The 13,459-nt window shown below is 51.3% G+C and overlaps 1 protein-coding gene across 2 annotated transcripts; it reads left to right on the forward strand.

Moving 5' to 3' along the window:
* Positions 1-3,852: 3,852 nt before the first annotated feature.
* GPHB5 (glycoprotein hormone subunit beta 5) lies at positions 3,853-10,681 on the forward strand. 2 transcript variants are annotated; one of them, XM_077319024.1, is made up of 3 exons: positions 3,853-4,054; positions 5,677-5,884; positions 10,257-10,681. In XM_077319024.1, exons 2-3 carry the CDS (start codon positions 5,678-5,680, stop codon positions 10,443-10,445), a joined length of 396 nt encoding a protein of 131 aa, XP_077175139.1. In that variant the 5' UTR covers positions 3,853-4,054; position 5,677; the 3' UTR covers positions 10,446-10,681. The 2 variants fall into 2 exon arrangements, with proteins under 2 accessions (XP_077175139.1, XP_077175140.1); XM_077319025.1 differs by lacking the exon at positions 3,853-4,054 and having other exon boundaries at positions 5,619-5,884.
* Positions 10,682-13,459: the final 2,778 nt, after the last annotated feature.

The raw sequence follows: 13,459 nt of genomic DNA on the forward strand, positions 1-13,459 counted from the left end.
TCACTCACAGAGCTGTTCTCTTAGAGCTCTCTCAGCCCCACCTACCTCTCAGGGTGTCTGTAGCAGGGAGAGGAAGGGGAAGGGGTCTGTCACTTTGGGACTCCTCCGGGAAGTGAAAATTGGCAGATTTTCTTTTGCCTCCGGAGCTTTGGGTAGGTATGCAGGCCACATCTGCCTAATGGCCAAAGGGACCGGTTTGACTTCTTTTTCCATTGGGGGGAGCAAGCAAAAGAGCAGCTTTGTTTCCAAAAGCCCCCCCCCCTCCAGCTTCCTCCCTCCCCCCGGTGAGACTGCAAACTTTGTTCGTCACCAAGGTAATCTGGGAAACAAGCCCTTAGCAAAACCCATTTTAAAATCTTAAAGACAGGTTGACAATACTTGTGGGAACAAGGCATGCATTTCTTTTCCAGCCTGGCCGTCAAAAACAATAGGGGAACGCTCCGCCGGAGGATGACATCAGGCAGACCCTCCGGGGCTTCCACTTGTCAGGTGCCCCAAGGCCAGGATTAGGGGATCGGGGGTGTTGCCCGCCGCGTTGTCATAGAAGCCGAAACCCTTTTCCACAACCGGTGGAAAAGCTCTGGCGGGGCATCTCAGCGGGGTGTGCCCTTTGGCCGGTGCTTTCATGGCAACAATGGTCCCAGGACCGTGGACTTTCCAGGCGATCCACGTGCAGGGATGCTGGTCTCCAGGTGGGGCGCCAACAAGAAAGAAACCACCTGGCTCAATCCATCCTGTAAGTTTCCAAGGCATTCCCTTCTGTGTCTTATATTTCAACAGGAGTCAACATTGAGCCATGCAAGAAGGAAAGTTACTAGTCTTCAATATCTTCGATAGGAATTGTAGAATCATAGAGTGGGAAGGTACCTCCAAGGTCATCTAGTCCAACCCCGCGCACAATACGGGAACTCACAACTACCTGCCTACCCACTGTGACCCCAATTTCATGCCCAGAGGATCCCCCCCCTCCAGAAAAAAACCCCTCCAGAATCCAGCCTGGCCTGGAGGAATCATCAAACACAACCAAGACAATCCTAGGTAATATCTAGTTTCATTGTCAAACTTCTTCAGTTGTATGATAATGGCAGGTGACCGATAAATTCAGGCAGAGTGCAAAGTCTCTTGGGGAACAGAAAAGACCTGGTCGCATGCAATTGTTAGTTGGTTTGACCGCCAGGATTTTCGCAACCCTATATGCTTTGTTCCTCCCTATGGATGGGTGACCTTGGGCTAGTCAAGGTCCTGTTACAGCTGGACTCCCAGAGCTCTCTCAGCCTCATCTTCTTCACAGGGTGTCTGTTGTAGGGAGAGGAAAGGGAAGGCGAATGTAAGCCACTTTGAGACTCCTTCGGGGAGAGAAAAGCAGCATATAAGAACCAACTCTTCTTCTTCTTTAGTAATATCAGGGCTCTCTCAGCCTCACCTCCCTCACAGGGTGTCTGTTGTGGGGAGAGGAAAGGGAAGGCGAATGGAAGCCGCTTCCATTCGCCTTCAGGGAGAGAAGAAGCAGCTCTATGTGGATCTGAAGAGAAGGGCTCAGCCTGGGCCTGCCTTTTTCAACCTTCTGACTGTGGGGCGACCCCTGGAAATTATTGCATACTTCGAAGTAATCCTGAAGTGGTGTCAGCTGGCCATGCCTTCCTGCCATCCTGCTGGAAGTGAGAACACCCACCCAACAGGCACCAAGGGGTGTAGGCACCTCCCTCCACCAGTCACCAGGACCGAAATGCCAGTCTTCAGCAGTGGGCCCCGGTCCCGGCTCCAAGCCCTGAACCAATCCAGCAGGCTGCTCCGCTAGACCAAGCCTGAGGCCGGGGTAGTCTCCCTTTCCTTCCAAGCCATCTACCCAGATTTAAAAGAAAAGGGTTGTAATATAGAGCAGTGGTCTCCAACCTTTTTCGGGCTGGGTACCGGGGGGGGGGGGAGGCCTGGGTACCGGGGGGGGGGAGAGGAAGGTGCTGGTCCTGGTGTGCCGGCACCAGCAAATGCCCGCCGGTGCTCATGCCGACCTACCCCCCGCTGCAGCCCAGTACCGAGGACTCCAAGGCCCAGTACCGGGCCGTGGCCCAGTGGTTGGGGAACAGCGATATAGAGGATGGAGCAGAGTTGTTGGACCAGAACCAATGGGATGAAATTAATTCAAGAAAAATTTGGGCTGACAATCCGGAAGAAGTTCCTGACAGAGCGGTTTCTCAGAGGCTTAGTCGGGAGGTGGTGGGTTCTCCATCTTTGGGAATTTTTAAGCAGAGGCTGGAGAGCCATCTGACAGAGAGGCTGATTCTGTGAAGGCTCAAGGGGGGGCAGGTGACAGTGGATGGGCGATAGGGTAGTGACTAGATGACCCAGGAGGTTGGACTAGATGACCCAGGAGGTCCCTTCCAACTCTGTGATTCTATTATTCTAAATTCCATCTCAACCTCCAGAAGAAGTTCCTGACAGTCAGAGCAGTTTCTCAGTGGAACAGGCTTCCTTGGGAGGTGGTGGGTTCTCCATCTTTGGAGATGTTTAAACAGAGCATGTAGAGCCATCTGACGGAGAGGCTGATTCTGTGAAGGCTCAAGGGTGTGGCAGGTGACAGTGGATGAGCGAGAGGGTTGGTGGTGTCCTGCACAGTGCAGGGGGTTGGACTAGATGACCCAGGAGGTCCCTTCCAACTCTAAGGGCCTTTTCGCACGGGGATCTTTGTTGCAAATTGTTTGCGGAATGAAAAATCGCCATTTAAAATAGTGGAATTCGTCGTTATGCATACCTGCCTTTGTAGTGGAATCAGTTGCGTTTTTTAGCGTTTCCCACAGGCTTCCGGTCTCGGCAGAAATCGCTAGAAAGGAAGCGCTATTGCCAAGCTCGTCCCGCCCCTGGCCGTCAAGCAGCCAATGGGCAGCCGTTAGCATGCTCCCAAACAGCCCCTTTCCCTTTAAGAAAGGTTTAAAAAAAAAAAAAACAGACCCATAGCAACGAATCTAGGTAGATTCGTAGCAACGGAGAGACCCATCCAGCTGCCTAATGTGAGCCGTCGTTTGATTGTATGATCGTTGGCACGCTGCCTCGAGTGATAAAAAAAAATCCCCCCCCCTCTCACGGGCCCGATTTTCGGCTGAATTTATGTGTAAAAAATAAAGGGATTTTATTTCAGCAAACGGGCTTTTATGTGGTTTGTGCTTAGTGACTAAAGGTGAAGGACTGAAGCCAGGGAAGCCTCTAAACAGAAAGAGGCTCGCTGGTGCGTTTATCCCCGCTCGCTCGGAGAAAAAAAAATGGCGATCGCTTCGCCGGAAGTTTGGAGGAGAGAGCCAGGGGGAGGGACTTTGAAGAACCAGCAACAATGGTAACGCACAGGTCTTTAGCGCTACTGTTGCAGATTGGTTGCAGGAGTGTATCGCTATCCGGAGGGTGAATCCACTTTTCTGGATTCCCCTGAAAGCGCTACAACGAAGCGCTTTTTGCGGGTCGGTTTCAGGATTGTTGCAGATTGTCTACGACGTCGTGGGTTATGGCAAATTAGTAGCGTTTCCAATTAGTAACCATTCTGCTATTTTGAAGCCGTGCGAAATGGCCCTAAGATTCTATGATTCTAAATTCCGTCTAAACCTCCTGAAGAAGTTCCTGACAGTTAGAAAGGTTTCTCAGTGGAACAAGCAGGGGCTCATGGTAATTGTAGTCCATGGCCCTCTGGAGAGCCATCATTTGGACACCCTTGCTGTAAAGGGCTGCAGGTGAGGCAGGGGTGGGTTGGGGGGGGGTGGGGGGGAGAGACCAAGTGGCCTGCCCATTCTTTCATTCTCATTACATGCAGGTGATGCTCCAGGAGACAATACCCCTGAAGCCTCAAAAACATTTTGGGAGAGAGGAGCTTTGCTTTAGACCTTGCAGGGCTTTTATGCTGCCGCGAAGGATCTGCCTCTCTTGTCATTTGACTGACAGGGGCCCCGTCTATAAATGGGAGCAACGAGGCAGCCAGGGAGCAGAGCCGTAAGGAGCAAATCCTGCCCAGAAGCGGCTGCAAACCACGCTCTGCCACTCAGCACTGCAACGGGAGGTACGGCAGGCGCAGCAGGTAAGAGGGCTTTTCTCTTTGTGTCTCCTTTGCAATGAGTTCAGGAAGGAGCCTGCAAAGAACTGCTGAAACAAGGGTCATGCGAAAGAACAAACTTCTGAGTCTAGTAGCACCTCTAAGACCCAAAGAGTTTTATTCTGGGGGAGAAGCATTTGTTTGCACAGCTCTTCTTCTTCTTCTTCTTCTTCTTCTTCTTCTTCTTCTTCTTCTTCTTCTTCTTCTTCTTCTTCTTCTTCTTCTTCTTCAGGAATATCAGGGCTCTCTCAGCCTCACCCACCCCACAGGGTGTCTGTTGTGGGGAGAGGAAAGGGAAGGCGACTGTAAGCCGCTTTGAGCCTCCTTTGGGCAGGGAAAAGCGGCATATAAGAACCAATTCTTCTTCTTCTTCTTCTTCTTCTTCTTCTTCTTCTTCTTCTTCTTCTTCTTCTTCTTCTTCTTCTAATAACCTTTATTTTTGTAACCTCATTTCTAAACACACGAAAGTTTAAATTCGCAGTTTGCCTGAACACAGTCCCAAACTCACCCCTCCAATATTAAATATTAATATTAAATGTTAATAAGGATATCTTTTTTTTTGGACTGATGCATGTCTTGATGGATTTTTGGATTCTTCCAAATCCTTTAGGAGAGGCCAGCTGGTGAGATGTTGGTGGGGTTTCTCTTCCTGGCCTCGACTGTAGGCCTGGCGGAACAGCTGTGTCCCGCAGGCCCTGCGGAAGTGATCAAGGTTCCGCAGGGCCCTGATCTCAGCTGGCAGAATCTTCCACCAGGCCAGGGTGAGGGCCAGGGCTGAAGAAACCTCTGTCGCTGGTAGAGGCCAGTCTCACCTCTCTAGGACCGGGGACCCTGACCGGATTTTGGTCCGTGGACTGTAATGCTCTAGGTTTTTGCAGTCTGTAAAACAGGCAATATCCGTCCTTACCTGTGGAAGTTCCTTCATGAGGTAGATGGATTTCCATTCCATGTGGCTTGATGTGGCATCTTGCAGAGGCAAGCAATGGCAACCCCCCTGTGAGGTAGGGTTGCTATGCCAGAACCGATGGGATGAAATTAATACAGAAGAAATTCCGTCTAGACCTCCGGAAGAAGTTCCTGAAAGTCAGAGCGGTTTCTCAGTGGAACAGGCTTCCTCGGGAGGTGGTGGGTTCTCCATCTTTCGAGATTTTTAAACAGAGGCTGGATAGTCATCTGACGGAGAGGCGGATTCTGTGAAGGTTCAAGGGGGTGGCAGGTTACAATGGATGAGCGATAGGGTGGTGAGTGTCCTGCATAGGGCAGGGGGTTGGACTAGATGACCCAGGAGATCCCTTCCAACTCTATTGTTCTATGATTCTATGACTCTAATTCCAGATGTTCATCATATTGTACTGTTTCATGGAAGTCCCAACGTAAACCGCCCTGAGCTGCAAGGCAGAGCAATGTATAAATATAATAAAATAAATAAAATGCAAAAATAAACCAGCTCTTCTTCTTTAATTTTTCAAAAATGTTGGACCAAAATTTCAATTTTTAAAAAAGTTTAGGAATGTTAAACTCCGGAACTCTTTGGGAAAACTGATTTTAAGTTTTGCCACTCAGTCCGAAGCCAATGGGTGCCCACGGCTTTCTTGCTTCTTTCGCAGCATGAATTTCCAGCAGGTGGCGCTGCTGCGCTCGTTGTCTCTCTTGTGCCTGGCCGTCTGCGTTGCGGCTTCCAAGCCCTCCAAGGTGAACCTGAAGACCTTCGTCGGCTGTGCCGTCCGGGAGTTCACCTTCCTGGCCAAGAAACCTGGATGCCGGCCGATGCGCATCACCACCGATGCCTGCTGGGGACGATGTGAGACTTGGGAGGTGAGGATACATCAGGAGAATCATCTTAGTATTGTCAGGGCTAGGGTTACCCACTCTGGGTGGAGCAATTCCAGGGGTGGAGCCAGGAGATTTGGGGGTGGAGCCAGGAGAGGGTGCGAGCAGACTCTCCCTCTAATCATGGAGTTTTGGGGGTGGAGCCAGGAGAGGGTGCGAGCAGACTCTCCCTCTAATCATGGAGTTTTGGGGGTGGAGCCAGGAGAGGGTGCTAGCAGACTCTCCCCCTACCCATGGGAGTTTTGGGGGTGGAGCCAGGAGAGGGTGCGAGCAGACTCTCCCCCTACCCATGGGAGTTTTGGGGGTGGAGCCAGGAGAGGGTGCGAGCAGACTCTCCCTCTACCCATGGGAGTTTTGGGGGTGGAGCCAGGAGAGGGTGCTAGCAGACTCTCCCTCTACCCATGGAGTTTTGGGGGTGGAGCCAGGAGAGGGTGCTAGCAGACTCTCCCCCTACCCATGGGAGTTTTGGGGGTGGAGCCAGGAGAGGGTGCTAGCAGACTCTCCCTCTACCCATGGAGATTTGGGGGTGGAGCCAGGAGAGGGTGCGAGCAGACTCTCCCTCTACCCATGCAATCCCTCCCCAAATTCTCCCTTTCACTGGTGTTGCCCCAAATCTCCAGGAATTTCACAGGACAGATCTGACACCTCCTGGTGGGGCCTGTAGATTCCCCACTATTACAATTGCTCTCCCAAAAACCAAGGCCCACGATGGTGGACTCTATGGCATTATATGCTACTGAGTCCCCTTCCCTCCACAAACCGTCCCCTCCCCAAGCTTCACCCCCACCCAAATCTCCAGGTATTTCCCAACCCAGAACTTGAAACCATGTCCTGAACTCTTCAGAGCAGACTTTTTCAAACTTTGGACCATGGAGGAGCCCCTGAAATAATTTTTCAGGCTTCGAGGTGGCCCAGAAGTGAAGTCACCTGGCCACACCTCCCTGCCACGCCCCCAGAAGTGACATCACCACCCATGTTAACAGGCAGGAAGGAGGGAGAATGAGAGGGAGAGAGACAGGAGGCAGCTGAAGGCGGGAATAGTGTGTAGGCTCCGCCTCCTCCCAGGACCAGAAAACACAAGACAGTGGTTCTCAACCTTCCTAATGCCTCGACCCTTTGATACAGTTCCTCGTGTTGTGGTGACCACCAGCCATAAAATTAGGCAAGGGTTCTTTCATAGAAATTAAACCAAAACGGACCAATGGCGTGAAGATCCATTGTTCATGATTGTACATAAAATGGTTTTTTTCCGGGGTTTCTCAGTTCAGCTCTGCCTCTTGTCCCACTGTGCTAATCTCACTCTTTTCCGCTGCTCCAGATAGACAAATGCTCTATCTCGATCTACCCCACAAGGCTTTTGGGTGGCGCCCCCCCCCTGGCTTGCCCTGCCGCGACCCCTGTGAAATGGTTGTTGGACCCCCAAAGGGGTCTCGACCCTCAAGTTGAGAACCACTGCCATGAGAACTCACGGGAGAGGGCAGGGGGAGCTATGGAGGTGACCAATTCCCTAGCTTGTGGCTGAGTCATAGAATCATAGAGTTGGAAGGGACCTCCTGGGTCATCTAGTCCAACCCCCTGCACTATGCAGGACACTCACCATCCTATCTCTCATCCACTGTCACCTGCCACCCCCCCTTCACAGCCTCCATTAAGTTAAGAGGAGAAAGGCCCCGGACCCCCTCTGGGACTCCCGTGGACGCCCGTGGGGTCACAGACCCCCGGTTGGGGATCCCTGCCTGAGAGACAGAAGAGAGAGCTGCATTCAGATTATCTAGCAGTAGATATTTGTGTGCTAAAGAACGGGTCCAATAGACTCTGTAAAAACTCACGCCGGCAAGACTTTGCACTGCCAGTTTTCTGCAGACATACGGATGACATAATTTTGCAACCCAGTATCTGGTCCAGGCTGTGAATGGCAGTCTGCTCTTTGCCGATTCTGCACGGCAGGTTCTCTCCCTCGAATGAGAAAAAAAAGCCAGGAGCGTTTTGTGGCAGAAATGTTTCTAACCGTTTACGTAAGGCTCCTATTATATAATTTCAAAAGCCTATTAGGATTTAAACACTTAAGGGGAGGGAGACTGTCCTTTTATTTCTCTACGAGACAGAATTCCTTGGTGATTAAAACAGAGCCCTGGATTTAGAAGGGATACATTTTATTCCAGCCCCCCCAGAACTTGTTTGTTTCTAAATTTGGAGGCTCCAGATTGTGGTTGTTGTGCGGCAGGTGGGTTTGAACGAGTTCGCACACGTCGAGCAGAACAAAAGCGCGACTAATTTTAAACTCTCTCCAAGCCTAATTTTCCTTCGTACGCCTGGGAAACCCCTGCTGGATTTCAGGGGATTAGAACACAAGACAGAGACACCCCGAGATAAAACAGAAACCACTTCGTTTTGTGATTTGTGCCAAGTGAAGGGAAAAGCTATGCCTTAACTTTCGTTGGCTAATTTTTTCCACCATGTAAATCTCTGGAAAATCAAGATCCTGAAAGTGTTCTACAAAGCTTTTAAGGACTGTTTTTTTTATATCCCACTTTTAGGGTTGCCAGCTCTGGGCTGGAAAATATGTGGAATCGTTGGGGACGGAGCCAGGAGTGGGTGGGATTTCGGGCAGGGAGAGATCTCAGTGTTGTATAGTGCTTTGCTGTCCATCCTCCAAAGTAACCATTTTCTCCAGAGGAACTGATCTGTCTAACCTGGGCCTCGTCTGCACACAATAGATAATGCACTTTCAATGCACTTTAGAAGTGGATTTTCCTGTTCTGCACAGGAAAATCCAGCTGCCAAAGCACATTGAAAGTGCATTATCTATTGTGTGCAGACTAGGCCCCGGAGATGAGCTATAATTCGAAGGGATCCCCAGGTCTCACCTGGGGACTGGCATCCCTACTTGCTTTTCACTACACGAAGGAATCTCGAAATGGGTAACAAACCCCTTTTCCCGTCCTCTCCCCACAACAAACACTCTGTGAGGCAGGTGAGGCTGAAAGAGCTCTAAGAGAACTATGACTGGCCCAAGGCTGCATGTGGAGGAGTAGGCAATCAAACCCAGTTCTCCAGATTAAAAGCTGCCACTCTTTAGCTACTACACCACACTGGCTGATCCTGCGTTGAGCAGGGGGTTGGGCTAGATGGCCTGTGTGGCCCCTTCCAACTCTATTATTCTGTGATTCTGTGAAAATAATTTCATTCATTCATTCATTCATTCATTCATTCATTCATTCATTCATTCATTCATTCATTCATTCATTCCACAGCAGTGCAGTGTAATGGTTAGAACAGTGGTGGCTAAACTGTAACTCTCCAGATGTCATAGAATCATAGAAACATAGAATCATAGAGTTGGAAGGGGCCATTCAGGCCATAGAATAATAGAATCATAGAGTTGGAAGGGGCCATACAGGCCATCTAGTCCAACCCCCTGCTCAACGCAGGATCAGCCCAAAGCATCCTAAAGCATCCAAGAAAAGTGTGTATCCAACCTTTGCTTGAAGGCTGCCAGTGAGGGGGAGCTCACCAGCTACTTAGGCAGCCTATGTCCTTGGACTACACTTACCATGAGCCCCTGCCAGAGTCCAAGCCATCCAACGTGGGTGGGATTTAGGACGGGAAGGGGCCTCAGTGGAGGCTAATGCTATGGAGTCCACCCTCCAAAGCAGCCAGCTGATCTCTGTCATCAGAAGATGAGCTATAATTCCAGGGGATCCCCACGACCACAACTGGGTTAGAAATTAGCCTTTGAGGTTGGAGCCAGGAGTGGGTGAGATTTGGGGAGGGGAGGGGCTTCAATGCGTTATATTTTGCCATACACAGGAAGAAGAGCTGTCTTTTGGACCTTCTGTCTGCATCAGCCAGCGTAAATGTAGAACTTATATCCTATAGGACCTTGAGTGGTAGAGGGACCTCCACTTCCCACAAATCACGGGGTCCCACTCCTGATTTATCTATTTTATTTAGATGAAGAAAAGCTGTTTTTTATATCCCGCTTTTCACTCCCCAAAGGAATCTCAAAGCGGCTTATAATCACCTTCCCTTTCCTCTCTCCACAACAGACACCCTGTGAGGTAGGGGAGAGAGCTCTGAGAGAACTGTGACTGGCCCAAGGTCACCCAGCTGGCTGCATGTGGGAGAACGGGGAATCAAACCCGGCTCTCCAGATTAGAGGCTCTTAACCTCCACACCAAAGTGGCCATTTTCTCCAGAGGAACGGATCTCTGCTGCCTGGAGAAGAGCTGTAATTCTGGGGGATTCCCGAGCTCCCACCTGGAGGTGGGCATCCCTATTTATGAAGAGAGATGAATGACCAATGTCCATCCCCAGTCTTATGCCAACTTCTCTCTCTTTCCTCTCTCATGGGCAGAAACCAGTGCTGGATCCTCCGTACATCGAAGCCCACCATCAGGTCTGCACGTACAACGAGACCAGGCTGGTAATTGTGAAACTGCCTCACTGCGCAGCTGGCGTCGATCCTTTCTACACGTATCCCAAGGCCATCCGGTGCGACTGTGGGGTGTGTCTCACCACGAACACTGAGTGTGAGACCATCTGAATCCAGGGCCAGCAACAGGGCAGAGAGGCCGAGGCCTTCCTAAGGACATCAGGAGAGCCCTGCTGGGTCAGACCAGGGGTCCCTCCAGTCTAGCCTCCTGTCTCACACAGGGGCCAGCCAGTTCCTCTGGAGGGCCAACAACAGGGCAGAGAGGCCGAGGCCTTCCTAAGGACAGCAGAAGAGCCCGGCTGGGTCAGACCCGGGGTCCATCCAGTCCAGCCTCCTGCCTCACACAGGGGCCAACCAGTTCCTCTGGAGGGCCAACAACAGGGCAGAGAGGCCAAGGCCTTCCTAAGGACAGCAGAAGAGCCCGGCTGGGTCAGACCAGGGGTCCCTCCAGTCTAGCCTCCTGTCTCACACAGGGGCCAGCCAGTTCCTCTGGAGGGCCAACAACAGGGCAGAGAGGCCGAGGCCTTCCTAAGGACATCAGGAGAGCCCTGCTGGATCAGACCAGGGGTCCATCCAGTCCAGCCTCCTGCCTCACACAGGGGCCAACCAGTTCCTCTGGAGGGCCAGCAACAGGGCAGAGAGGCTGTGGTCTTCCTAAGAACCTCAGAAGAGCCCTGCTGGATCAGATCAGGGGTCCATCCATTCCAGCCTCCTGTCTCACACAGGGGCCAGCCAGTTCCTCTGGAACAAAACAATAGCAATCACAATAAAATTCTGCACCAACTGTCCCAAAATTCCACAAGAAGAAAACTTGCAAAGGTAGAATTCTGGGGCTTTTCTTCTGCTTTCGCTCTACAATTGTCCCCCTCCCAAGTACTTTATATCATGTTTTCCTCTGTGGCTGGCCTCTGAAATGGGATTTGGTAGGGTTGCCAGTTCTGGCTGGGGAAATATTTTTTTTTGGGGGGGGGGAGCCTGGAGAGGATGGAGTTTGGACCGCAGCAGAGTCCGATGCCATGGAATTCAACTTCCAGCATGGTATAGTTGTTGAGAGTGGCAGAGATCTAGGTTTCATTCCCCAGTCTTCCTCCACATGCAGCCAGCTGGGGAACCTTGGGCTAGCCACAGTCCTGATAGAGCTGCTCTCACCGACCAGTTCTCTCAGAGCTCTCTCAGCCCCCACCTACTTCACAGGGTAAGCTGCTCTGGGACTCCTTTGGGGAGTAAAAAGAGGAGTACAAAAACCCAGCTCTTCTCTCCTTCTTCATGAAAATAAATAAACCAGGAGTGAGCTCCCATGGTCATGTCCCCCGGTATGTTTTGGGAATAGACATCACTCTACCAGTGCAGTTCCCGCAGGATATAAATTCTACACTGACACTCCCAAAGAGGATAAGATGGCTTGGTCTAGTGGTTAGGAGTGCGGACTTCTAATCTGGCATGCCGGGTTCAATTCTGCACTCTCCTAAATGCAGCCAGCTGGGTGACCTTGGGCTCGCCACGGCTCTGAGAAAGCTGTTCTGACCGAGCAGTGATATCAGGGCTCTCGCAGCCTCACCCACCTCACAGGGTGTCTATTGTGGGGAGAGGAAAGGGAAGGTTATTGTAGGCCGCTTTGAGCCTCCTTCGGGTAGGGAAAAGTGGCATATAAGAGCCAACTCTTCTTCTTCTTCTTCTTCTTGCACAAGGAGCAGGGACCCATCCATCACTCCCGTATGGACAAGCCAGCCCAGCTCTGAACTCTAACTGGAGCGCTCCAAAAGAGGACAATTCATCTCCCTTTTCTAATCCGATGCTTTCAACCTGGTTCCCAAGATACTTTTAATGGTCTCATAAAACCTTCCTCTCCTTCCCTCCCAGCGCCTTTATTAGACAGGCATTATGCAACTAATCAGGAGTCACATCGTCCGTAAGCTTTTCTTGATAAAGGTTTGATTTCCCCCATTCGTTTAAATTTTGCCAGCGAGTTGCTGAAAGCCGAGAGACGGCAGCTATTAATAGCTGCTGTGCCGGGGAGCGCTCCGAAAGTCTCCTGGGCCGTGTATTTCTGGTTTCCGTCCAGACTTTAGTTCTCAGCAGGCAACTAAAATCGTTCTGCGGGGAATCCATGCCCCCTCGCTTGGGGTGGGCACGGCGACCTGTCATGCCCACCCAATGCGGCCCACACGCCTTGCAGGGCTGTCTGCAGAAGAGACGGGATGGACAGGATGGTTTGGCTGCCTTTCTCCCTCGGGGCTGATTCGCAGCTGATTTTTATTCAGACACCAGCTGGGAGTTGCATGCTGAGAAAATATTTCCCAGGCTTGTGGGATCTTAATTCCAAGGTAGATCGGTGCAAAATGTGAAGTCCACACCAGCGAGTCAAGGGTATGAGGCTATTTTATTTGAAAAGGGGTCCTAGTCCCTCCCCCCATCGATGAGGGTTAATATCCCCCCTGCTCCTGTTGCCTTAGAATCATAGAATGATACAGTCGGAAGGGGCCTCCTGGGTCATCTAGTCCAACCCCCTTCATGATGCAGGACACTCCCAACCCTGGTCTAACTGATCAATGAAAAATATCTGCCACTAACAGGAATCCTTATCCATTGTTGTTCCTCTATATATTTGTGAAACAGCCTATGGGGTAGGATGTGTCTGGCTGTCCAAGTTGGAATAGGACCAATCAGGGTGCAGCCAGCTTTGCCCTGATTGGCCTTGCCCTTGCAGCTCCCACCCTCCGTTCCTGGACTCTAGCCTCTTTGTTCTCAGACGCCTCAGTGCCTGGAGCCAGCAGCAAGTAAGGGGAGAGGTGCAGGGCCTGCTGAGGGCCTCTTGGCCTGCTAGGCTGGGCCTGCTGACGAGGGCCTCTCAGCCTGCTGACTGCCTGCTAAGGAGCTCTGTCCAGGCCCTGCTAACAAGCTGCCCAGCCCCACCCACCCCACTTGATTGGGCTGCGAGCTGCAGCCCAAAGCCACCTTAAACTGCCTGGCTGGGGGCCAGGGGATGGAGCCCTTTCAAGGCCTATTCTTAGGAACGGGCTTTGAAGCTAGTATATAATCAGGCAATGGCACAGAGGGACAGGTTGCTCAACCCTTCCCTTACATGGTTTTTCTTACCTGAAATGGATGAAAGGAGCCTCTGTTGG

This window comes from Paroedura picta, chromosome 2 (assembly GCF_049243985.1).
Source record: "Paroedura picta isolate Pp20150507F chromosome 2, Ppicta_v3.0, whole genome shotgun sequence".
NCBI lineage: Eukaryota > Metazoa > Chordata > Lepidosauria > Squamata > Gekkonidae > Paroedura > Paroedura picta.